General features: G+C 39.9%; 1 protein-coding gene across 6 annotated transcripts in view; it reads left to right on the forward strand.

Moving 5' to 3' along the window:
• Positions 1-25,272, forward strand: part of BRCA2 (BRCA2 DNA repair associated) — a 96,876-nt gene that overhangs the window by 15,883 nt on the left and 55,721 nt on the right. For all 6 annotated transcript variants that reach the window (XM_073341432.1, XM_073341459.1, XM_073341451.1 and 3 more), the window contains 3 exons: positions 14,084-15,298; positions 17,005-22,215; positions 24,227-24,319. In XM_073341432.1, the coding sequence (XP_073197533.1) occupies positions 14,084-15,298; positions 17,005-22,215; positions 24,227-24,319 (6,519 nt within the window). The remainder of the gene's footprint in view (positions 1-14,083; positions 15,299-17,004; positions 22,216-24,226; positions 24,320-25,272) is intronic.

The raw sequence follows: 25,272 nt of genomic DNA on the forward strand, positions 1-25,272 counted from the left end.
TGTCTTTTGGTCCGCGCATGCTCCCTGGCTCGCCTCATGCTTCTGACCGAGGCCATAAAGGTTGGGGTGGACTGACTGCCTCTTCAGTTCTTTCTCATCGCCGCATGGTCTGGGTTGGAACTTTAGTGTCCTAATCTCTGACCTTGTTCTAAATAAATAATTGTAAATAGTTCTATTAATTCTTAAATAACTTGTAGATTAGTAGTTTTACCAGTTTTAATAGTTTTAGAATAGTGTATAAAGGCCTGAGGGAATAGTCTGATGCATAGGCACTGACTCCATGGGTGCTCCAGGGCTGGAGCATCCACGGGAAAAAAAATAGTGGGTGCTCAGCCCCCTCGATCAGCTCTTCCCCCAGCTCCTTGCCTGCTGGTGGGCCCTGCTGATCAGCTCCCCCTCCCGCCTGCTGGTGATCAGCTGTTCAGGAGGCATGATCAGGCATGCAGGAGGCGGTGGGAGAGAAGGGGAGGACTGAGAGTGGCGTGCACTTGGGGGAGGGGGTGGAGCAGGGGCGGGAAGAGACAGGAAGGGGTGTAGTGGTGGTGGGGCCTAGGACAGGGTGGGGGTCGACCACCTCCCAGCAACTCAGAAAGATGGCACCTGTGGTCTGGTGTCTAAAACTCTACCAGTCAAGATGGAAGTTATTGACTTAGAAGATTTGAGTCATAGTGCTAGAAACTGGCATAGTTGAAACAAGTGAGAGAGACACAGAGCTGCATTGCACTGTTGGAGCAGAGAGAGAGAGAGACATCTTAAATTGACATAGAAAGAAGGGGGCATGGCTAAACTAGAAAACAAGATGGTAGCTTAATCCACCTGTTTACAATAAAGGGAGAATAAATTAAAGAAGTTTAAGAAGATAAAAAGAACTAAGCCAACCTGAATCCACAGATCTGTGCCCTAAATATGCAAATCAGAAAAAGAAGGCTAAAGGGAGCGGGCAGATCCCAGTCCTAGAGAGCAGCCTCTGGAAGAGAAAATCCAGCAACGGAATCCATTGCCATTAGGCTGCAAAATATATTAAAATTACTCTTTAAGCTTGGAGATGTTGATCTGGACCCTCATTATGCTGTAAAGGTACAGGGGATGAGTGCAATGAGGGGGTTTTAATTTTTTTAAAAATTGTTTTGTTGTGGCTGGGGGAGGAAGTATGGCAGCAGCCATTTTGAGAGAGTCACAACAAGCAAGGATGGAAGACAAGAAGATTTAGATGTCTGGGAAAGGAAGGAAATCCTCCCCTTCTCCCAAATGAAGACATGGTTGTGGAAGAGAGTAACTGCCCCTCCAGCAAACACACTATGGATGTGGGTGGAGAAGCAGCAGTCACTGAGTCTGACCTAAAGGCCCTACATATAGAAATCAAAAAGATGAATAAGGAGATGAGAGGAAAAGTCCTGGCTCACAATAGATACAAAACATTAAATTAATAAGATTAATGGGAAAATATCAGATGTGGAAATGGGATTAAATGAGCAATCAGACATCATTACTAATCTAGAGGAAAGAATCCAAATAATTGCAAAAGGAGAAAAAGAAATAAAAATATAGCTGGAGGACGTAGAAATTAGAGAGCACAGGAATAACATAAAGATTAAATGTGTTCAAGAGGAGACTGAAGAGACAAATCTGCTGGCCATGTTGGATGATATTTTCCATTACACATTAAAATGTGGCAATAAAGATTGCATTCATAATGAGAAGCTCACAGATCCCTTTTCCCCAGGCCCTCAGTAGGCTCCAGACCAAGAGAAATGATTATCTATTTATACTACTATCAAGACAAGGATAAAATACTGAGGGCGATGAGGGAGAGAGCTGAACTGCCGACAATTCTTAAGCAGTCCATACACATTTTCCCAGATCTGGCCACCTCAGCCCTTAGATAGTGAAGAGAACTATACCAGGTAACCACAGTTCTTAGGACAAAATGAGGTACAAATGGGGGTCCCCATTTAGACTGGCTTTTAAATGGAAGGACAGATATGTCTATCTCAAATCCAAAAGAAGAGAAATGGGTACTGTTGGACATGGGAATAGGTGAATCCCCTGAAGACAAATCTGAATGGGCTCAAAGACATCAGTCCTACAGTTTACCAAGAAATTACTGGGAATTAGTGAGATCAAAGACAGCCATAACAGCTCAGAAAGATGCAACATCAGGACTAAAGGACAGACTTGAGAGCAGAAGAAACAGTCCAAATCCAGAAGAATAAGATTAGTATCTGGGCTATGACATTACAGTAAATAATGGATATGATATCCATGTGGTTATAATGATAAAGGAATATAGTTAAATGGAAGCTGAGCTGTACAGCATCCAGGATATTTTATGCTGTGCGACTACCGAATACTTAATGGGCATAACACTTAATATTGTGATTTATATTATAAACAGAGTTAATAACGAAATAGCAAGAGACCCAGATCTCCCCTACTGAAGTAAGTCTCACTTTAGAGTTCTCACAAACATTTTAAAATTTTATATTAATTGGAAATGGAACACCTGTGATGGAAAATGTTAAGAATAAGTGAACTCAAAGATGGTATAATTTTCTCATAGTGTCCAGTGTTATAAAGAAGTTTGATGGGATTAGATAAGGCTTGGTTCTTAAAAAATATATGTATAAAAAACCCACCCTCCAGCAGGGAGCTGATATATCCATGGAGTAAGTAAGGAGAGCCCAGGATCCCACAGCTAGGTGGGACCTGAGGACAGTGGGGGAATGCATAGGGAGAGATACAGGGGAAATTGGATAAGAGAACAGAAACAGATGTTAAATGTAGTTATATGTTCTAATAGAAAAAATGTATATTTAAAAATAATAGGCCTCAGTATTTAAAAATATATGGTAAATCAGACTTATGGTACAACAATATAGGGGTTAAAAGGAAACACAATATATGTGGGAGTTCTAAAATTACTATGTGTATGATGGAAACTCTATCTAAAATGTCTTCTTTAAAGAAGAGTCACAAATGTACTGGAGAACTGGCATCTCACTGCTTTTAGCAATGGGTAATGTACTGGGCAAGATAAGACTTCATACACATGGGTGAACTGATTGATTACATGACCATTAATGTTAACGGGGTGAACAGCTCACCAAAAGGAAAAGGGCATTTTGCTCACTGAACTATGAGTTATGATGAAACAATAAAAAGGAAGTGTTTAGCAAAGAGTATTGCCACCCTTCTTCTATTAAATTGCCCTGGAGAGAGACATGCTGGCTGTGTCCAAGTATTCAGGTATTTATGTTTCTTCAAGAGCGTTTCCTGTAAGTAGATAATCCTTTTTACCAGGGATTGGCACACCTTTGGCACACGGTCTGCCAGGGTAAGCCCCCTGGCGGGCCCGGCCGGTTTGTTTACCACATCCACAGGTTCACCCGATTGCAGCTCCCACTGGCCGCGGTTCGCTGCCCCAGGCCAATGGGGGCTGTGGGAAGAGGTGGTCCAGCTCACCAGGGGGCTTACCCCGCCATGGGGCTTACCTTGGCGGGCCGTGTGCCAAAGGTTGCCGATCCCTGCTTTATGTAGAAGACTGATACATTTTATTTAAGGGGTCCTTGAAAGGTAAACTTCTCACTTTAGCCAATGCGTGTGCTCCCAGTCAAGGGCAAGCTGCTGTTTTTGTTGTTTGTTTGTTCAGTTTTTTAAGCACTTAGGAAATTTTAGGGAAGGAGATATTATTCTAGGGGGGGATTTTAACAAGGTGCTTAATCCCTGTAGGAGTTTATGGAGGAGAAAGCACAAGCGCAGCAGCAACTGATATGGGGACTGGTAAGTCCCACAACCAAGAACAGCAGTAAGACATGGGGGTGAGCTTGTGTAAGATGTGTCCTGGAGATGACCCTGTTGTGTTTTTATCAACCTTAAAGAGAGTAGCAATGGAGCCAGATGGGATAAAGGATCGTGGACCCGCCAAGTGGCACCCTACTTGTCCAGAGAAGCCCAGGCAGACTTTGTGGCCCTGAGTGAGGAGCAAGCCTGGGACTATGGTAGAATAAAGGTGGCCATCCTGGACAGGGTTGGCCTTTCGGGGGGAAAATATAGACACAAATATTGGGCTGCTAGATGGATTAGAGGTGTGTGACCCCAGGCAGGTGTGCAAAAATTAACAGATTGGGCAACCCATTGTCTACAACCAGATACCCAAGCTTGGGGGTAATAATAGACATAATAATACTGGAGCAATTTCTCCAGGGCCTCCCTGAAAGCACACACTTATGGGTCTGGAGGAAGCGGTAAAGCTGGCAGAGGAGTTTGTGGGTGCAGATTTTCCTAAGAAAGAATTCCAGATGTTTCAGGGACAGGACTCAGGGAAGAAGGGCAGCAATTTGGCCACATCCTGGATGATTGAAAAGAAAAAGGAGGAGATGATGGGACTTCTTTGGGGAATTAGGGGAGTGATTTGCTACCAATGTGGGCAGTCAGTGCATATAAAGCTGGATGGCACAGATATGAAATGTGGGTTTGCCGAATTTTGTGGGTGGACTCAATCTACACAGGCAGAAAAAGAAAATGCCTAGCATCCCTGTAAAAGTGGAGAGGAGGCGCCAGAGGGGACTGGTGGACACGGCCTCAGGATGCACACTGGTCCAGAGGGGTTTTGTGAAGCCTTGTTGGATACTACCGGGTGACAGCCTGAAACTAGAATGCATCCACAGCAAGAGGAGGCTCTGCCCAGTGCAGAAATATCCCTAGAGGTCAAGAAGCACTTTGAGTGGAAGCAGGTAGGGGTGGTAGATGGGCTGCCCCATCCAGTCATTATAGAGACAGACTGGAGCCTCTTCCCTTATAAGGAGAAAATGAGGGTCTAGAGTCCCCCACGGCAGGAAGCAAGACCAACAGGGAATGGGGCAAAGGAGTAGATATAGGAAAACCAGAGAACCCTAGACATAAAGATACAAGCCAGAAGGAAGACTGGACCACCCTCAAAAGGAGAGGGTGAAAGCAGATGGCCTAACACAAGGGGCTGAGGAAAATAGTGCTCCTAGCTTCAAGTGAAAAGCAGGCAGTTCCAGGGAACCTCACCACCAGCACAGCAGGAGGAGGGATCCTGGGACAAGTTTGTGGGGTTGGGGGAACCAGAGCCCCCAATTGGAGGAGGAAAGGGAGGCATAGTGACAGGCCCTGCCCAAACTGAAAGAGAAGGCAAAGGGAATGGGGAAACAGGCTGTCCATGGTGTGCGAATCTGTGGGTGGAAACAAAAATGATGAGGATGACCCTCACCCACAAAATGTGACTTCTAGGGGTGGAACATGGACAACCATGCTGGGGCGAGCATGGGGAGCTCAGAGCCTCTAAAGAAGGGAGAGTGCAGAGGAAAAGAGACCTTGCAAGGATGGGTGGTGTGTGACAGAGTGCAAAAAGTGTGTAGGTGAGCCTGCGCTCTGATAAGTTAGATGCTAGTTAGTGCCCCACAAGAAGCTGACTGGGGGGGTAAAAACTTAATTAGCTCCATCAGCCCCGGACTTATAAAAGTGTGCGCCTTTTAGGAAGGAAGTGTGGGGGGGGGGAGGGGAACAGAGTTAGCTGCATCTAGTCATACAGAGCCTCAGAGAAGGGAGATCTCTGTTCCCCTCAGGTCCTGCTGAGACAGCCTAAAGCTCAGCAAATATTGTAAATAGGCAGGAGCATGGGGGAGTGTGGTGATATTGGTGAAGGGGAATTGTAATAGTTTCACTGTGCACACACCTGGTGATATCTGTGCATTTTCTTCAGGGAAGAGGATGGGGTGGAGGTGGGCCCCTGTTACAATTAGATTAAAAGATTGGATATAAAAAGGGAGATTTAATAACTGGTTTCAGTCTGATCTCTCCAACATTTGCTAACATTTTGCATTCTTTGTATGCTTCAAAACAAAGTGTTAAACTACCCAGAGGGTGATGTAGTTCTTTCAGGCAAATTGCTGCAGAGGAAGCTAAAGTTGTAATTAAGATTTTAAAATCAAGAAGGTCCTGATGGATTTTCTTTGGAGTATTCTAAAGCGAGTGGTGGTCCCAATTTTAACTGAATTGTTTAATGGATAATTGCAGGAGAATGAGATTACAGATTTATGGAAAAATCAAAAAGTGTGGTTATTACTAAAGAAGGAAAAGATCTTACTAACTCTGCACCATACAAACCTATTTCTTTAACTAATGTGAAAACCAAAAATTATCCCAAATAGATTGTCTGATGCTGTGTATAAGAAAGGTGACTATTTGTATCACTGTTCTTACCAGTGTTGCACAATTTCCATAAATCTTATACAAAGTGCATCATGTAAGGTGTCAATAGAAAAGTTACAATCTATCAAATATGATTATCCTGGTTAAATTAATGTATCATCCTTGTATCTAAAGTTATGAATATTGGCCATGGACTTGTATCTTATACATGAGTTGTATTCCTGGGTAAGATCCACCAGATAGCTGTCTGGCCTTAATGTAAATTCTGTGTATTGATGGCCCATCAAGGACACTTAGCTTTCACAATGAGCCATAGAAGAAACTCATTCTGCCCAAATAGCTCTTACTGGGGACACCTCAGACTCCGAGGGGCCAATGGCCACCCCTTGTGGTTCAGTAAACTATGTAAGGACATGTGATATGCTGATATGGCCCTGGACCAGTAGTGTAGCTAGGAATGTAAGTCTGGGTGGGCTGCAAATTATTATGGATGGGCAATATCTCACCCATACATTTCTTTACAGACACAGCTTTGCTTTTGATTGGCCTCTCCCTCCGCCAACTGATGTGTCTCCCTGGCACTAGCAGTGGTAGCTGCAGGGACACAATGGGGGGGCCCCTCAGCAGCCCCGTCACATTGACGGGGGTCTGAGGACAGGGGGGAGATCACTGAGCACACTGGCCCAATTTGTTGGGAGTGTGGCTGGAGCCATGCTGCTCCAGAGCACAAGCCCCCTTGGCTCTCCACGTCCCAGCCCAGCAGAGCTGCGGTTTGCAGCTTTTTCTGCAGCCCCCGGAGCAAAACCCCAGCAGCTGAGTAGCTCCCAACTTTCCTGCTGGGGAAGGGGGATGCAATTCTTCAACTGAAACTAGCCTGGGTGACAGAGAGAGCAAATAAACCCAGCTGGGAAGTGGGAGGAGAGCTTGCCTCTCAGGTGCCAACCCCTCTGCCTCATGCAGCACCCAGGGGCAACCCAGAGGACTCTCCCACCCCCCACCACCCGCTAAACACACACACCAAGTCCAGCAATTATGAAAACGCCCACAATGGGCAACAGGGCATTGGTGTGGTTGTTGGGGAAACTTGGCTGAACTGTTAACTTTTCCTTTTCTCTATGTCTCCCCCAAGCAGCTCTAATCCCCACTTTCTGCAGCATGGGAACAATCTGTAGCCCGTGATTTAAAAAAAACACTGCTCTCCCACTCCCAGTAACAGAGCGAGAGACACACGGAGCCCCTTTACCATGCTCAGAAATTTCCTCTGCATGCAGTTCTTTATCCAACTTGAGATGCTGGGGCTTTGCTTGCTTTCAGTGAGACATGCTGCTAACCGCGGCTTCTGGATGCTGCTTTTTGCAGAGGCATTTGCAGGAGGTGGGGGAGTTGGAAGTAATTGATTGCAAAGAAAAAGTCAAGTTGGTGGCTGTCATAAATATAAAGGGGATGGTAACCACCTTTCTGTATACAGTGCTATAAAATCCCTCCTGGCCAGAGGCAACATCCTGTTACCTGTAAAGGGTTAAGAAGCTCGGCTAATCTGGCTGGCACCTGACCCAAAGGACCAATAAGGGGACAAGATACTTTCAAATCTTGGGGGGAGCGAAGGGAAGGAGAAAGGCTTTTGTTTGTGCTCTTTGTTTACATGGTTGTTCTCTCTTGGGACTGAGAGAGGCCAGACAGAAATCCATCTTCTCCAACCCATCCTAATCCAAGTCTCCAATATTGCAACCCGTATAGGTAAGCCAGGCAAGGTGGATTAGTTTATCTTTTGTTTTATGTGAATTTTCCCTGTGTTAAGAGGGAGGTTTATTCCTGTTTTCTGTAACTTTAAGGTTTTGCCCAGAGGGGGATCCTCTGTGTTTTGAATCGAATACCCTGTAAAGTATTTTCCATCCTGATTTTACAGAGATGATATTTTACTTTTTTTTTTTTTAATAAAATCCTTCTTTTAAGAACCTGACTGATTTTTCCATTGTTCCAAGATCCAGGGGTTGGGTCTTTGATGATTTTATAACAAATTGGTTAGGATATTATTCTCAAGCCTCCCCAGGAAAGGGGGTGTGTAGGGCTTGGGGTATTTTGGGGGAAGATGTCTCCAAGTGGTCTCTTTTCCTGTTCTTTGTTTAAAACGCATGGTGGTGGCAGCATACTGTTCAAGGACAAAGGAAAGCTTGTACCTTGGGGAAGTTTTTAACCTAGCTGGTAAGAATAAGCTTAGAGGGTCTTTCATACAGGTCCACACATGTGTACCCTAGAGTTCAGAGTGGGGAAGGAACCTTGACAGTGGCACTGGTGGAGGGGGAAACAAACAAACTGAGCTTTGTTTGAGACAATAAAATTCCATGCACTTGGCAGAGGATATACAAAGGTTCCTGAGACATCTTCCTTTTGTCTTCATTCCCTGCTTCATTTCTCTGGATTGGATTTCTAACAGTGAAGCTCTAAACAAGGACTGATGACCCCCAATCTGTTTGGATAATTCCAGAGAGGCTTTTGCAAGCTCACAATTTATTCCATCACTGCTATGATCTTGAGCTATGAACACTGAAAAATGACCTATATGTATATGATCTATTAACCATTTATAACCCTCTTCTTTTCTTTTATATTAAGCCTTTAGTTTTTAGTTAGTAAAGGATTGGCATCAGTGTGATTGTTGCATAAGATCTGAGTTATATATTGACCTGGCTAAGAGGCTGATCTCTTGGGATTAGGAGGACCCTATATTATTTGATTAAATTGGTTTTCAGTAACCACTCATCATAAAGTCCAGTGTATGGGTTTTTCACTTTGTTACTGGCTTGGTATAGTCTAATGATAGAATAACCACCAGTTTGGGGTGAATCTGCCCTATTTCTTAGCAGTTTGTCCTGAATTTGGCATCCTCTGCTGTGATCCACTGAGACATGGTGACAGTGTCATGTTGCCCATATCTGTTCCCCTACCAGTCTGGGATCGTTGCGAGCTGGCGTCTATCTGATAATATCAGAGGATCTCTGAATTTGACCTAAAATATTAATTCTGGCAATTCTTCCTGTGTGCTGCTTTCTTTGGATGCTGAGAAAGCCTTCAACAGGCTGGAGTGGGAGTACAGTACTTCAGACAGATTTTGATATGGTTTGGTTTTGGAAATCCGTTTTAGAGGGGAATATTAAACCTATGTACTCATCCTTCAGTGTCTGCTTTGGTCATCAGTCCCTTTCTTTTACTTTGTCTAGGGGTATAAGACAGGGTTGCCTTGTGAGTTTGCTTTGGCACTGGAGCCATCTGCAATGTGTGTGAAGCAGCCCCTTTGTGTAGGGCATTAAAATGCCTTCAGAATTAGAACACAATGTAGCTTTGTATTCTTGATAGTGTTTTGCTATATTAGGAGGATCCAGAAGCTTTGCTAAAAATTATAGAACAACTAATTTTGAAATTTGGGCAGCTACCAGGTTTCAGAATATACTAAAATCAATCTGAAATGTTAAGAATTAATATTCCTGAAAGGGCTGAAACAAACTCTTGTCAGTTACGTACATTAATATAGGTAAAGGAATCTTTAAAATATTTAGGAATAAATATTGTGGGGAAACTTAAAAATCTTTTTAAGGCAAATTATTCTCCAGTGAGGAATAAAATAATAAAAGACTTGGAGGAATGGAAAAGATATGAAATTTCTTGGCTAGGTAGACTAGCCTCGGTTTTCCTCCCAAAGGTGTTAGGTTTTTTTCAGTGCATCTCTGTTGGTGTCCCTGACATGACATTAAAACATGGCAATATGTGCTATTAAAATTTGTAAGGAAATATAAAAGACATAGGGTGAGTTCTAAAGCTCCGTATAAGCCTACAAAGTGGGGTGGACTAGTGTTCCCTAATTTGGTTGATCTTTATTTATTTATTTATTTATTTATTTATTATGCATCACAATTAAAAAATTAGATCATTTGCGTTAATGATCCAAACACTGGGCAAAACTTGAACAAGACTCATACTCAAATATAGCTATTCATAGTCATTGTTAGGTTAAAAAGAAATTTAGATCACCTGAAAAAGCCCCAAAATACTCATTCATCGAGACCACCTTAGCAGCTTTGGACAATTTTTTTGAATTCCTGTTACCACGGTGCTCTCCCTTAGCTACTTTCATTAATAATAAGGAATTTATCCCTAGTCACAAATATTTCCTATTTGTAGTGTGTAAGAGTTGAGATTACTCAATTTGGATAGGTGTTCCTGGGTCCTGATATGAATCATATCAAGCAATATGTAAATAATATGTACAATAATATGTTTTCAATATGTACAAATCAAACATTTTATTGTGAAATCTGGTTGCAGGGTGGCTCTATACAGACAGCTAACCCCATTTGGGGAGTTGACCCAGGAGTAAACTGCAAAAAAAGGTTTATTTCTAAGATATATACAACTTTGGTTTAAAAAGCTGTTCAGAGAACAGCTGAGATGAAAAGATGGCTAAGGGACTTTGACAAAGAAATTGATCTGTCTGAGTGGGTCTCTGTATGGGAAAGAGGATACATATCTTCAATTTGTGTAGCACATAAAGAAAAATATTATAAATTACAGTATAGATGGTATTGTAATCTAGTTAAGATCCATAATTTTTTTTTCTACGGGGCAGGCACTCTGTTCGGGGTGAGGGAGAAAAGGGAACATATTTGCATGCATGGTAGTCGTGTCCAGGAACTAGATGCTTTTGTGAGGAAATTATTAAAAAGCTTCATCTTGTGACAAAATGCCAGCTTCCTGTGGTCCCCTGACCTGCTTACTTAATGCTTCAGTAAAAGATCTACATTTTAAACAGAATACACATTATATTTGTTGTTGTTAGCTCTAGGACTTGGTATTGCACATTATTGGAAAAGTCTGAATTCTATAGAACTGTGGTTTAGCAAAATATGGACTGTCCTTGTAATGAAAACACTTCCACAAGAGGAAACACCAAAAAGAGGAAGGGCATTTAGAAATTTGGTCACCCTTTTTAGCATACTCAGAGGAGAAGGGCTCTCCCACCAGCAAGCTAGAATCTGAAGTCATGTTCTTTGAATATTAACCTGATCCTGCATAAGTAACATACAATGTTGTATGTTAATGTTTTAGAGTAACTGTGCCATAATAAAAAGTTTCAAAAAAGAAAATGCAAAGAAAAGCTTATACTACAAGATCACAAGATGCCATTTTCCCTAGACCTTTGCACCTTAACTTTTAAAAGAAAGAGAGAGCTGGGGAAAATTACAGCAGCACTCAGGAGATCAAATATCCACTATGGATGGGGATTCCCATTTTCATTCTCATTCAGTTTCCAAAATCAGTAGTACACAGTGAGTGACTCTAAACAAGGAAAAAGTACACTCCAGTCACTTGGGATAGAGATCCAAATCTCAGGCACCCAAGAACATACTCCAGAGGTAGAAACTAATGATAAGCTGCTGAAAAAATCATCCGAGATGGTGAAACCCAAGAAAAGGAGGGTAGGAAAAATAAAGACAGAAGACTCTAGAGAATGTTCTGTCTATGGCAGAAGTGATGCTGAACAAGAGGACCCAGATACCTGAGTAACCTGAATATTAACCAGAAGATATTTATTGGGAGTCATAAAGAATGAACAGTAATTATGTTAACATAAAGATACTATGAAATTTGGTTTAATTGGGTGGGTTAGAGTTGGGTGAAACATTTTGGACAAATAGTTTATTTGCCAAAAAATGCAGTTCAGTTGACCTGAAACTATTTGTGAATTTGACATGAATTTACTAAATAATTTAAGCTCCTCCCCCCGACCCCACTTCCCACTTAGATGCCATTCACAAACTTTCGGGAGGGAAGAGGAGAATGTGGTGGTGATGTTGTCTTCCGTCTGACTTTTAGCCCAGTGGTTCAGTCACTCAATTGGTATGTGGGAGGCCTGGATTCAGTTCCCTCCTCTGCCTGAAGAGGAGAAGGGAGAAGCCAGCCACCTCAAAGAAATAATGGATTGGGAGTAATCTAATCCAGCCAAGCACGAGGTCGTAACTGAACAAGAAAATGGTGACCATGTAAATATTACTAGGCTACCATAGATTAATTCTTAAAAAACCATGCCCTCCAGAAATTTATACATATTCCTTAGCAAATGCTACTCTCTGGGTTTGGGATAGAATTAGAAAAAAGATCTTTTCCTTCACCCATGACACCCATTGTAAATAATCCAGATTTTAACCCAAATTACAAATCAGAGTTTTCAGTGCTTGGGAGAGCTATGGAGTACATACAGTTGGCCAGTTGTTCACCAAAGGAACTTTTTAAAGAACTTTTTAGAAATCAAAATCAGTTTTAATTGCCTCACTCTCCCCGGTATCAGTACCTTCAGATTAGGCGTTCTGTTTCGCAACTTTCTAGTAAAAAAAAACTTTCGTTTTATGGAGAAAGTTAACTTTAATAGAAGTGATGGCTTTTGGTTGATTAGGTTTTTTGTTCGTTTGTTTCCTAATTGATATCAGTCTTTGCAGGCAACTTTCCTAATATCCATATATGACACCATGGCTACAGGATTTGTATAGACAGTTACCCCGGGGGAATGGGCTTTGATATGAGTAAGAGGACATGGAACCTCAGTCTGGAATAATAAAAAAAAAGACTTTAAGACACTTTAATTGTTAAATAAATAAATATAAACTGAATGGAGATACATGTTGGAGAAATTGTGGTCAAAGAGGTAATTTTATGCACTTTTTATATGGACGTGTCTCGTCATCAAAGTATTGGGATGTCAGTCGTAATCAAATATTACAAATTGTTGGATATTTATTGTAAAATGATTCCTTGTTAATTCTCTTGGGACCTCCTAATGGAAATGATGGTCAAATAAATGAAAAATTAATCTCCTCTGCAAGTAGCTGCTAGACTACTAATAACTCTGAAAGTGGAATGGTTAAAATATATAAGTGGTTGTTATGGAAAAAAGCATAAGTTACCCAGCAAAATAAAGGACAGGTATATAGATAGATAGATATTTGGTTAACATTTATTTGTATGTTCACTTGCAAAAATCAACATCTCTCCAATTTTTAATATTCATGTTTGATAGACACACCTAGTTTGCTAAGTATGAGTAGAATCTGTATTTTCACTTTATTTAATAAAATCCCCAGAAACAAATGTGGTGGATGAGGTAAAGAAGCTCACTCTTTAATATGGTAATGGTAATATCCCTGCCAATAGAGACAGTTGACTATATTATTCTGTAATGTTTCTCTAAACAAAAAGATAAGTGCATTGTTGTAAAGATTGTTTTTCTAATATTTATAGGGCAGTGATTTGTAACCTTTTTAAAACTTCCTAAATAGTTATAAAATGAAGAACCCATGGTTGTCTTCCTAATCTTTTTTTTAATGCTGTGATATTGTGCATGGAGAATGATCATGATAGATTATATTTTTCCCATTAAATTATTGTTCCATTAACTACAAACAATAGATCCAAAGAAAGGGAAAAATGTAAAACATTGAATTTAATTGTAGGTCCTTCATTGTCCCCTGCATGGTATAACTTGCATAGGAGACAAAAACAGAAATTTAACTTGTGGAGTTTTCTACTAATTTTTCTGTCCACGGGACATTCACACTTTCCCTCCCACTGGTAGAAGCCTGGAGTTCCATCCTCAAAATTTGTTAGTCCACTGCAGTCCATAGGAGGCAAGAGATATCTGCACCGATGTCCCATGTCTCCTCTCTCCTATCCATAGCATCAAAAGCTGGTCACTGGAGAACGCTCCTGCTGTGGACACCCACTATAGCTCCAAACTGACACAAAGGGTCAGTAATGAGAGGGAAACAGCAGGAGTAAATACAGTTTGCAGACTACAAGATAGAAATAGAGTAGTATTTCTAAGGTGATATTTTCAATAATCCTGTTTTTTAACTATTTACAGAGCTGGAGAAGATGTTAGATGGCTCATTTGGTGAGATGAATAGCTTGGAAGATAGATTTCACATTTCCATTAAGTCAGGTGGGAACAAAATGGCACAAAATGCCCTGCAAGATGGAGAGATGCATGAAATGACCATAGATATGCCAGATGCAGGGGAACATGTTCTTTCTGTATGTCGTACTAGTGGCAAATGTCTACAAGAAGTGAAAACAACCAACTGGACTAAGAAAACACACTTTGATAAAATGTCTACTGTTTTACTTCAAGAGACTAGTGAAGTGATGGGGAATTTTAAAGATGCTTGCTTAAGGTGTGAAAGAGAATTGGATTCTCCTAGGTGTGAGCTGTTTACATCTAACATACCAAATAATAGAATACAGAAGCCCTCAGAAAATAGAAAATTTACAAGGGAGGATATACCATCTTCTTTAACGTCTGAATGGTCTCAGCTGAACTTATCTGGTCTAGATGTAACACAACTGGAAAAAATATCCACCCGAGACACTTGTTCACCATCCAGTTTCTGTAGCAAGAAAAGATCTGAAGGCAAATTAGCACTTATGACTAAGGAACATGCTAACTTCAGTACTTTTGAAACATCTTTACTGAATACTTCAAGTCTAATAAAAGCAGAAAAGCTGTTGAATATCAATTGGTCAGAACACATAGAGAATGAAACAAAAACTTATGAAAAGTACTCAACCTCTGAAACCTCTCTAATGCATTCTGTCTCTCTGAGTGTTCAGGATCCAACTTTAGTGAAAGCATGTGCAGCTGAAAAGGTTTCTGAAGTGAACTTTTTAGACTGTAGTTCCTTCTTAATGGAAAATACAAACTTTACAGAATACCCAGAAGTCAATAACAGTTGCTTTCATAAACATTTAAAGGAACATTCTAAATCTTCCATAACTAATGTTACCTCTCACCCTGTTATATGTAATGCTTCAATTCCAAATAATCCTGATGGCACAAAATGGTCAACAAGTAATGAAAACACCCCTATGAGATCTGGCTTGGAAAGCATGAGTGTGTTATCCAGCTTGAAAAAGAGACCAAAAAGATTTATTTATACAGTAAACAATGCTTCCCCGTATCAAGAGGGAAACGTCCAGAAAGAAATAAAAACATGTTCTTCTACTCATTCTGCATCATCTCATTCAGAATTTGAATCATGTACCTTTAAAGGTCCTGATACAGCCAATAATGATGATCAAGGTATGGCTTTTAATTATTTTCATTAGTTGAAGTTTTTTTAATTAAACTTACCTCTTGCTTCCCCTTCACAATTCAGATGAACAAGTATCGTTCTGAAGGGAACTGTAATTCATGAGATTGATAATGGGGTCTGATAGTGACAGAAAGATATTACCATATGAAAACAGTCTGGTTAGCTTATGTGAAATGCATTGGTCTCAGTTTAGTTTCTAGAAGAAAAGTTTCCAGCTCAAATAAATGGTCAGAGCTGACAACTTTTTTTGCAGTGTCACCAGAGGTGACTGAATGGGCATGGAGTATTCTAGAGAGAGTGTCTCTAGGTCAGGGTTCATGAACAGTATGGGGAACATTGTACTACCGTTGCATCCTTTATGTGTAGCTGGAGGGCTTGAATCTCTAGACCAGAGGTGGGCAAACATCCTGCCTGGCCCTTGAGCTCTCAGCTGGGGAGGCTAGCCCCTGGCCCCTCCCCTGCTGTCCTCCCTCCCCCGCAGCCTCAGCTTGCTGTGCTGCCCGCCCTGCTGCCCGCACTCTGGGCAGCATGGCTGCAAACTCCTGCCAAGGACCGTGGCTGGCTCCGGCTGGTAAGGGGGCAGGAAGCGGGGGTGTTGGATAAGGGGCAGGGGGTCCCGGGGGCAGTCAGGGGACAGGGAGCAGGGTTGGATAGGGGGTGGGGTCCTGGGGAGGTGGTTAGGGGCAGGGGGTCCCAGGAGGGGATGGTCAGGGGACAAGGAGCAGGGGGCGGTTGGATGGGGCGGAGGTTTGGGGGGGCAGGGTGGTCAGGGGGTGGGGAATGGGGGGGTTGGATGAGGTGGAGGTTCTGGGGGGGCGGTCAGGGCACTGGGAACAGGGTGTGGGAGTCCCGGGGGGCCTGTTAGGGGGTGGGGGTGTGGACAGGGGGCAGGACAGTTAGGGGACAGGGATGGGGCGGTTGGATAGGGGGTGGGGTCCCGGGGGGGCAGTCAGAGGTAGGGGTCCCGGAAGGGGGCAGTCAGGGGAGAAGGAGCAGGGGGGATTGGATGGGTCGGGGGGTTCTGAGGGGGGCAGTCAGGGGGAAGTGAGAGAGGATGGATAGGGGGCGGGGGCCAGGCTGTTTGGGGAGGCACAGCCTTCTTTACTTAGCCCTCCATACAGTTTAGCAACCTTGATGTGGCCCTCGGGCCAAAAGGTTTGCCCACCCCTCCTCTAGACTTTTCCATCTGGTACCTTTCAGGAGCACTAAAACACTTTTTAAAAAAAAATCTGCCAGGGTTAATGTAAATTATACACCTGTTGTGATATACATAATTTCTTTTCAAAAGCTGTGAATCCCGCCTCGTGATGCTCTTACCGCAGAATCCATGTGCTGTGACTTCACAAGGGGGACACCTATTCCTCTATTTTAACAAAAGCATTACTTGATTTGTGATCACAACTCATGGTATTTGAACTGAAGGCTACTGATTTCTGTTCATGGTAAAGTCAATTGTCAGACCACGATTAAAGTATATAAGGCCCTGATCCTGCAAACACATACTTGAAATCAGTGGGACTACTCGTGGTTATATAATTAAGCATGTACACAAATGTTTACATAATTGGGGCCAAAGTTGTATTTAAGGGCTAAGTTAATTAACTTCAGTTTATTTGAATAAGTGAGAACTGCTTTGTGTCTTCTATTTATTGACATGTCTAACTATTTTACAATGTTTTTCATTTCCTTATAGATCTTTTGGTTTCTTCTTCTGAGAGAAAGTATTTGCGGTCAGATACTGAGGAAAATTCCATGCTATTGAGCAAATATGCCACAAGAGCAGATAGAGTAGATAACTCACCTAATAGTTCTTTCAATAACAGAATGATACATCAAGACTTGAAAGACGTTTTAAGAAATAATAGCAGGGAACATCAGCCTGCTTCATCATTAGATTGCTCAGAAACGTCCAATATTCCAAAAGAATATTTAGTGGTTTCTTCAAACAGTAGAAATGTTTTGAGTGTAAAGCCTAAAGTTATAGCCACAGCTTGCCTCCTAACAACAAAGCATTCCGAAATGGACTTTGGTAGGATTAAACATGTGGTTAAGTGCCTAAAGAAAGACGAGATGGATATGCATAGGAACGTTAATCCAAATAATGACACTGTTATACTTCAGATCTTTAAGGATCAACCTGGAGAGCCGTCTAGTGATAATGAACAGTTGGTTGAAATGAAACAAGAGCCAGTATCTATGAAAAATTGTCACTTCAGTGATACTTTGAGTGAAATTAACCTTGACATAAGTAAGAACAATAGTGTTTGTTGCAATAAAAAAACATCAGGAGATGAAGATGGTGTTACAGGCCATTTGCCAATAGATGAATGCGAAGCTGTAACTCTGCCACCTATGGCGATTCAGCCATATAAAAATTCTAGCACTGTGTTAAACAGAGAGAGAAAAACAGATGTAGTTCCATTTTCAAAAGTTATAGCTGCTGATCAAGAAACCAAGTCAATTGAAAAGGAAGAAAATAAGCTTCAGACAGCTGCTAACAAAAACACTGTAACTCTAGAAAGTGGCAAAAAACCGTTTGATCACAAAGACTGTGGTTCATTACAAGTTGTAATTTCTGAAAAATCTACCTTGCCAGAGCTTGTATTACAAGTCAGACCTGAACAAATAGTCTCAGGCTTTGTTACACAAGAACCAGAGCCTAATGTAGAAGATAAGTATTGCATAGAGAAGGTGATCAAACTTAGTTCCAAACATATTGCATCAGATAAAGATTTATATTCAAAAAAACCTTTATGTTTAGACATCATGTCAAAAGAAAACCCAGAAGACAAAGAGAAATGGTCAGGACATGCAAGTTTTAATGGCCATGGCTTAAATGAAAGCTTTGGTGGCTTCCAAACTGCTTCTAATAAGCAGATAAAACTCTCTGAAAATAGCATTACAAAAGGCAAAATGTTGTTCAAAGATATGGAAGCTGAGTGCCTTGAAGACTTTTCCAGAGAAGAGGTCAAAAACATTTCAAATCAAATTACAAAGGAAAATGTTAAGATTTCTCCAGTTGTGGATAATAAATTGGACACTAACGATTCCCATGGTTTTGATTCACAGGCAAGTCTTGTTGAACCTAAGAATGCACAAGGTATCCTGCCTGAAAGCATTGATTCATCTCTTCAAAACTTGCCTATAAATCGACAACCTCAACTAAACAGAACTTTGACAGCAAGCCAAGAAGCTGAAATTACTGAACTTTCTAACATACTGGAAGAAACAAATAGTCAGTTTGAATTTACACAGTTTAGAAAGCAAAGTAATATAGTGCAAAATAATAGCTCTGAACTGTCTGGATGTGTAGATACAAATGAAACAACTAACTTGAAGAATATTTCTGATATGTGGCAAGATGCTGATTTTGATGACTCTTTTGAAACTGAAGCCCAAAGAGTAAATGATAAATCTAGTAAGCACACCACAAATGAAGAGTCTACAGTGATGGGTAATGTAAAAGAAGAGAGAGATATTTTCCAGAAAAATAACTGTGAAGAGTTTACCTCTACTAACTTATGCAGAAATGCAAATAAGACACTTCTTGTCCCAAGTTTTTCAGTATCTACACATGACAGTTTTTCTAATTTTGGAGGGTTTAGTTCAGCTGGAGGCAAAAAAATTAATATTTCTAATGAGGTTTTGATGAGAGCTGCAAAATTGTTCAGTAACCTGGATGATGATGGTGAGATGTTTAAACCCACTGAGATGAATCCCAGAAGTGGTTATTCTAATAAACACATGACTTCTAGAAGGAATGTTTCCAGATGTTTGCCAGAAAAAGACAACTATTGTGGAGAAAGTTTAAAAGATGCAAATGTTGAATACCAAAATACACTGAAAAATAATGAAGAAAATATTAATACATTTGTGCAAATACATAAAGAAAATCAGGGGGAAAGTACAAAAAATTTTGGTGAAAATGATTTTATTTCTAGTAGTACAAAAATTAATAATTTAAAAGCTATTAAATATTCTAGATATAAGATGGAAAATGGTCTGTCATCTAGTGAAAACCACAATCAGACTCTGAACATCTCAACAAAAAAAAATGAGTGTGACACTCAGTATAGTTTACAAGAAGGTTTGTCAGACCTAACATGTTTGAGCGAAGTGTCTAAAACTGAAGAAATATTAACTTTAAATATTTCAGATGAAACAGAACTGGATCCTAATAAAAATGAACAAAAGGTAAAAAATCTAGATGATTTTCAAATTGCATCTCGCAGTAATATATCAGTATCCCTAGCATCATTGGATAAACTCCATTTGTTTGAAACATGCACAGAAAAAGAGCTGGATAATATTTCATCAAATTCCAATAAGCAAATGAGAAATAGTGTAAACAAGAAAGGCAGAGGTGCTACTTCTGTAAAAAAAACCATTAATGTAAACCAAAACAAATCCAAAATAGGCTCTGACCATCAACAAATCTCCATCCAAGACACAGATTTTGAAATAAAAAATATAAAACAGAACAATATGACGAGTTTCCATACCGCTAGTGGCAAGAGAGTTATAATTACTAATGAATCTTTGACTAAAGCAAAACAAATTTTTGCAGAAGAAAATGTTTTCCTAGAAAATAAGCATAATATTGGTAATTTTGAGGACTCCAAGATTCAGGCTTTAAAAAAAAAGAAATATAACAAAGACATTATCAAAAATTGTGAGTTATTTGCAGAAATTACTCCCAAATGTTATCAAGAAATGCTTAACCTTACAGGTAACTTTGTTTCTAAAGAACTTGATAATCTACCTAAAAAGATATTAGATGATAGTCTAATTAAACAACCTGTGGATGTTGAAACTGTGAAAAAACTTTCAGTAGAGGTACATTTATCTGCTAATTTGGACAAAGAACCTGAAGAACACTCAGAAACTTCATTTTCAAAAAAGCCTGTTTGTGTGGCCATAGGAAAGTCAGATTTAGGATTTTATACTGGAAATGACAAAAAAAAATCTCTAAGTGAGGCATCTTTATTTGAGGCAAGAAAGCTATTTGCAGAGGGAGATCTGGAAAATTCACCCAAAAAAAATGATGGCTCAGAAAGTACATTAATTGTTTCTGCTATTGACCAGATTACTACAGATTTGCATTTAAAAGAAGTATCCGATATTCTTGCAGAACATCCCATCTACATGAATATGAAAAATATTTTAACTGTAAAGGAGGACAAAATAAAAAATGATTCTCTTTACTTAACTCACAGGGAAGAACATTGCTCTTTTCATTTAAAAGATGATAGTAAAGGGTCTGACTTTCAACATTCAAATGATTCAAGTCATGATGTAAACTGCTTCCCAGAAAATATGGATAGTGTTTCTCAAGATCAGCCACTCGTAAGTCTCACTGCAGACAAAAACAACTTAGTTAGTTCTGAAGAAGATTTTCAAAATGAGAGTTATGTGAATCAAAACTGTGATTTAAAATTTCTGGATGCCAAGAATGTTTTGAAAATCTCAGCCACTGAAGTGGCAGGCTCCAGTTCAAAGTTTTCTAAGGATGGACTAGTTCCATTCAGTACAGCAAGAGGTAAAACAGTCACTGTTTCCTATGATGCACTAAAGAGAGTCCAACAAATGTTTCCAGAAAACTCTGATAAATCTAGGAAACAGAACACTGAAACTAAATCAGAAACTAATCAAAATGAAATTGCAGCAAATTGCTCTCAGACCTTGGACAGTGCTAAGTGCCCCACTTCTGCTAACTCTTCAAATATAGACAAGAATGAGACCTATAATTCATCTACATGCCATTTTCCCAATGCAAATGAGAACAGCTATGACGATGGACAAGCACTACAGTACAGTAGAAATAAATCTGTAGATATTGGGTCTGAGCCAAGTCCTCAGACATCATGCTTTCAGGTGAATGACACATTTTCTGGCCTATGTAAATTTCCTAAAAAACTAAATCATCAGTCAGACTTTTCTACAGGTAATTATGGATTTTTTAGCACAGCAAGTGGTAAACCTGTACAGTTATCGGAAGATTCATTAAAGAAAGCTAGAAGTCTCTTTTCTGAAATTGAAAATAATAATTGGTCAGATCAACAATGTGTATCAGAGCTGAAATGTGATTATGATGCATCTTCAGTTGGGGACCAAGTAGAAAAGTTTGTTGGAACAGGAAGTACTTCAGCACTTAGGAAATCTGAGATAGCAATATTACAAGAAAAAAGATTTCCAATCCCTGAACTGATTTCAAATGCTACTTTCAGATTCAGCTCAGCAAGTGGAAAGCAAGTGCTAGTTTCTGAAAATGCTTTTCTGAAAGTGAAGCAGGTGTTCGATGACACTGCCAACAGCAAATACTGCTTTGCAGATCAACTTAGTTTAAGACAAGATCCTGTTACAGCCCTAAAATCTTCTTTTAATTATGTTGATGCAACCAAAGCAGTAGATGAAGCCTCTTTAAAATCCCAAATCCAGGAAACTCATAATGAAGAACTTGACTTAACAAACAGCTGTCCTGTTGAAATGAAGCCTTTACGAAACGTTTACAATATTAAAATACCTGCATGTGCACCTCACAGTGAGAAAGATGAGCACCTAACTCTGTTAAACAGTTTTACACCTTCAGAGGAGACTCAGCTTTTCGAAAAAGAGCATCACGGTCTAAATAGGATGGAAATGGAAGCTGAAGCAGTTTCGTGCAGTGCTCCAACTAAAACAAAGCTGGATGTTTATCATCTTACATGCTCCCAAAGTTCAGAAAAATACTTGGAAACAGAAGCAGTAGAAAGTGCCAAAGCTTTTATGGAAGATGATAAACTCTCTAATTCTAAAGTAGAAAATAATACAAAAAAAACCCTCTTTTTTTGTAGAAAGATTGATAAAAACTGTCCATTAAACATGAGAATTGGGAAAAGACACATGGAAGAGAAAACCTCACTTGGTAGGTGTCTTTTTTTTTTTTTTTTTTTCAATTCCAGTAAGGGCATTTAATTTTGCATTTCTAAATAGTTTAGAGCACTTTGCAGTATAACTTGTTTAAGCTGATTTTAAGTAATCTAAGGGTTGAACCTGCTCTCCTTGATTTCAATGTCAAAACTCTCTTTGACATTGGTGATAACTTATCTATTGATTTCAGATGGCGCACGAGCAGGACTCTTGTTATGAAGCACAAACCGTACTTTAATAATTAGCATAATTCTAAAGCTGCAGATTTTTTTTGCTGATATTTATGAAAGCTACTGCTGCCACCTGAAAGCTATGGCAGACTCTCACTTTTCAGCATAGGGGGCCAGAACAGTAGCTCCTTCCTCCTGGGAGCAGGCAAGTGCTAATGGTATCTCTCTCTCTGCAAATCTAATTAGCTGCGTCTAAAGGGTATTCAGTCCCAGAAAAGGACAGGTAGTGTTTCCACCTTCATTATTTAGTGTCTCATCAGTGGAGAATAGCTTTCAGTTGTGACAGGATTTCATAGGGATTCCACGGGTAGAAGTGCTCCCTACATGGATGTCTGAATTAGGACATCTCTACCTGCCTAAGGGCTTGTCTACACTGGCAATTTACGGTCAAACACCCCCCTGAGCACAGCAAGTTTCAGTGCTGTAAAGCACCAGTGTAAACAGTATGCCAGTGCTGGGAGCCACGCTTCTTGTGGAGGTGGGGTTTTTTTAGAATGCTGGGAGAGCTCTCTCCCAGCGCTCTGCCGTGACTACACAAGTCATGTTAAAGTGCTGTTGCTGCCAGCGTTTAGTCACACCCTCTCCAAAGCTACTTTTAGCATTTCCTGTGGATTTCTTGCCATCCTGGCTGTGCAAGGGAGGTTGCAGGCACCTTGTGCCACACAGACAACTTTGTGGCATACTAATCCCCCGCCTCCCTCTTCTGAGCAAGAACTTCCTCCAAGGTCTATAGTAGCTTATGCTCCCCATAGATATTACCATGGAGTGAATCAAGCATATTGTCTACAAAGAAGTCTCCAACAAACTGTCTATTGTGTGAAGTTTTAGAAGCACTCCCAACAATGCTACATAATAGAGCCAGACAGGAAAAAAGTTTGCAAATTAAATCATCGGGATCCATTACTTCTGGAAAAGACTTTAACCATTTAAACTGATTTGACAAGAATGTTTTGATAATATTTAGTGTAGTTCTGAGAAGGGCTATAACCCCCTAAACAGACAGCCCCAAAGCTGATAAAACAGCCTAATCTTTCCACTTACACAAGCTATTTCCCTGCATTAGTACAGAGTGTAGGTTGCTCTGACATCACTAGCCCTGTAGGAAAGCTGCTTTATAGATATGCAAAAGCAAGGTAAATAAACACTTTTTGTTTAAATGTCTTTTAATTAAGTGTTTGGATAGTCATCAGTTTCTTATAAAATTGACCTTGGTTTTTAATTGGGAGGGTTTAAGGAAACATATCTCTTCACCTTGTGAATTGCTAATACTATGGTAATAAGGATGTATAATAGTGCCTAAGATAATAGTGTCAGTCAGACTTGGAATATTCTCCTTAAAGATTTTTGAAAAAATTTCTCTCTTTACTTTATATTCAAACTTAAAATTATTTATCATGTTCAGTTTTGTCAGTGATTTTTTCCAAAACACTTTACATAGTATAACAATATTTCAAATAATCAAGGTGTTTGAAACAGGCATGATATATGTGTATAACGGAACCGTAGACAAAATGCATTCCTATTTGATATCCTTCTCTTTGCTTTGATTACTAAACAGAAGCCAAATTGTGGGAAAAGACATTTAAATTCAGAAAGTGTGGTCTGTAAAGTTTCTAATTTTAGTTTGACGCAACTCTTTAAATGCTAAATGTAGAAGTTCAGCTACTATATTATAGTGGGAGAGATACTGAGCTTAAGATGCCACAAGTACTCTTCTTTTTTTGAGCTTAAGAGAAAATTCTTTTTCAAAATTGGTGTATGTAATTTATTTTTCAGGAGAACCTCCAATTAAAAGACAACTATTACCTGAATTTGACAGAACAGAGAATCCCCACAAATCTTTGAAAGCTTCAAAAAGCACTCCAGATGGTAATTTTATTTTTCTTGTTCATATACAATATAGTAAATTGTCATATCAAGTGCCATTTATAGTTCTTCTTTTTTGAATAAACCAAAACAAAGAAGTTAATGAATTAAGATTGCTTAAACGCTTTTCCCATCAACACACTCATGAAAAATCAAGGAAATCGCCATTTAAGCAATATTAACATCTGTGCTAACCTGAAATCAGATGCCTTACCACACAAATAGAATACTGAAGTATATTCACAGCTCACCTCTATAAAAAAAAAACTCTATCACTTCCAACATACAATCATCCGCAGTGCATGCATCCAGTAACTCAAAATTTCAAACTGCAACCTCAGTAAGATGAGGATACCTTACCAATAGGTGCATTTTTATGTAAACTAGTATATTATTTCTGCATAAAAATTTGGAGGTCTGAGTTAAAACATATTAACACCGAAGAGTCTTTGAGGAATATAGCTGCAGAGAGATCTTAACATCCCAAAGAGATGCTCTTTTAGATACCTTGAAACATTTTTATGGAGGGCCTTGAAGACTGGGACCAAGAATTTTACCCTGACCTGGTATTTTGTGGGGAGTCAGTGTAGTGACCAGAGCACTGGGGTTCATATGCTCTTGGCACCTGGTGTTGGTAAGGCGGGAGGCTGCAAACTAATTAAGCTAATTGATCTTTTTTAAGGACTGTCATCCTATCTAGATATACAAAGTTGCAGTGATTCACTCTGAAGGTCATAAAAAGCATGTATCACAGTGACAAAATTGTCATCAGACAATTTTGTAGAATTTAATAGGTGGCATTCTTTAGAGTGGCAGTTACTTGAGACTTAAGAATCAGTGAGGAGTGTAAAAAGGCCCATAATGTACCGACCAACTAATCACCTGGAAGCAGACTCCTTTAATAGAGGGTGATTGGATAGCAGTAGATAGCTCTTGGAAGCATTTTACACATTCTA

This window comes from Lepidochelys kempii, chromosome 1 (assembly GCF_965140265.1).
Source record: "Lepidochelys kempii isolate rLepKem1 chromosome 1, rLepKem1.hap2, whole genome shotgun sequence".
NCBI lineage: Eukaryota > Metazoa > Chordata > Testudines > Cheloniidae > Lepidochelys > Lepidochelys kempii.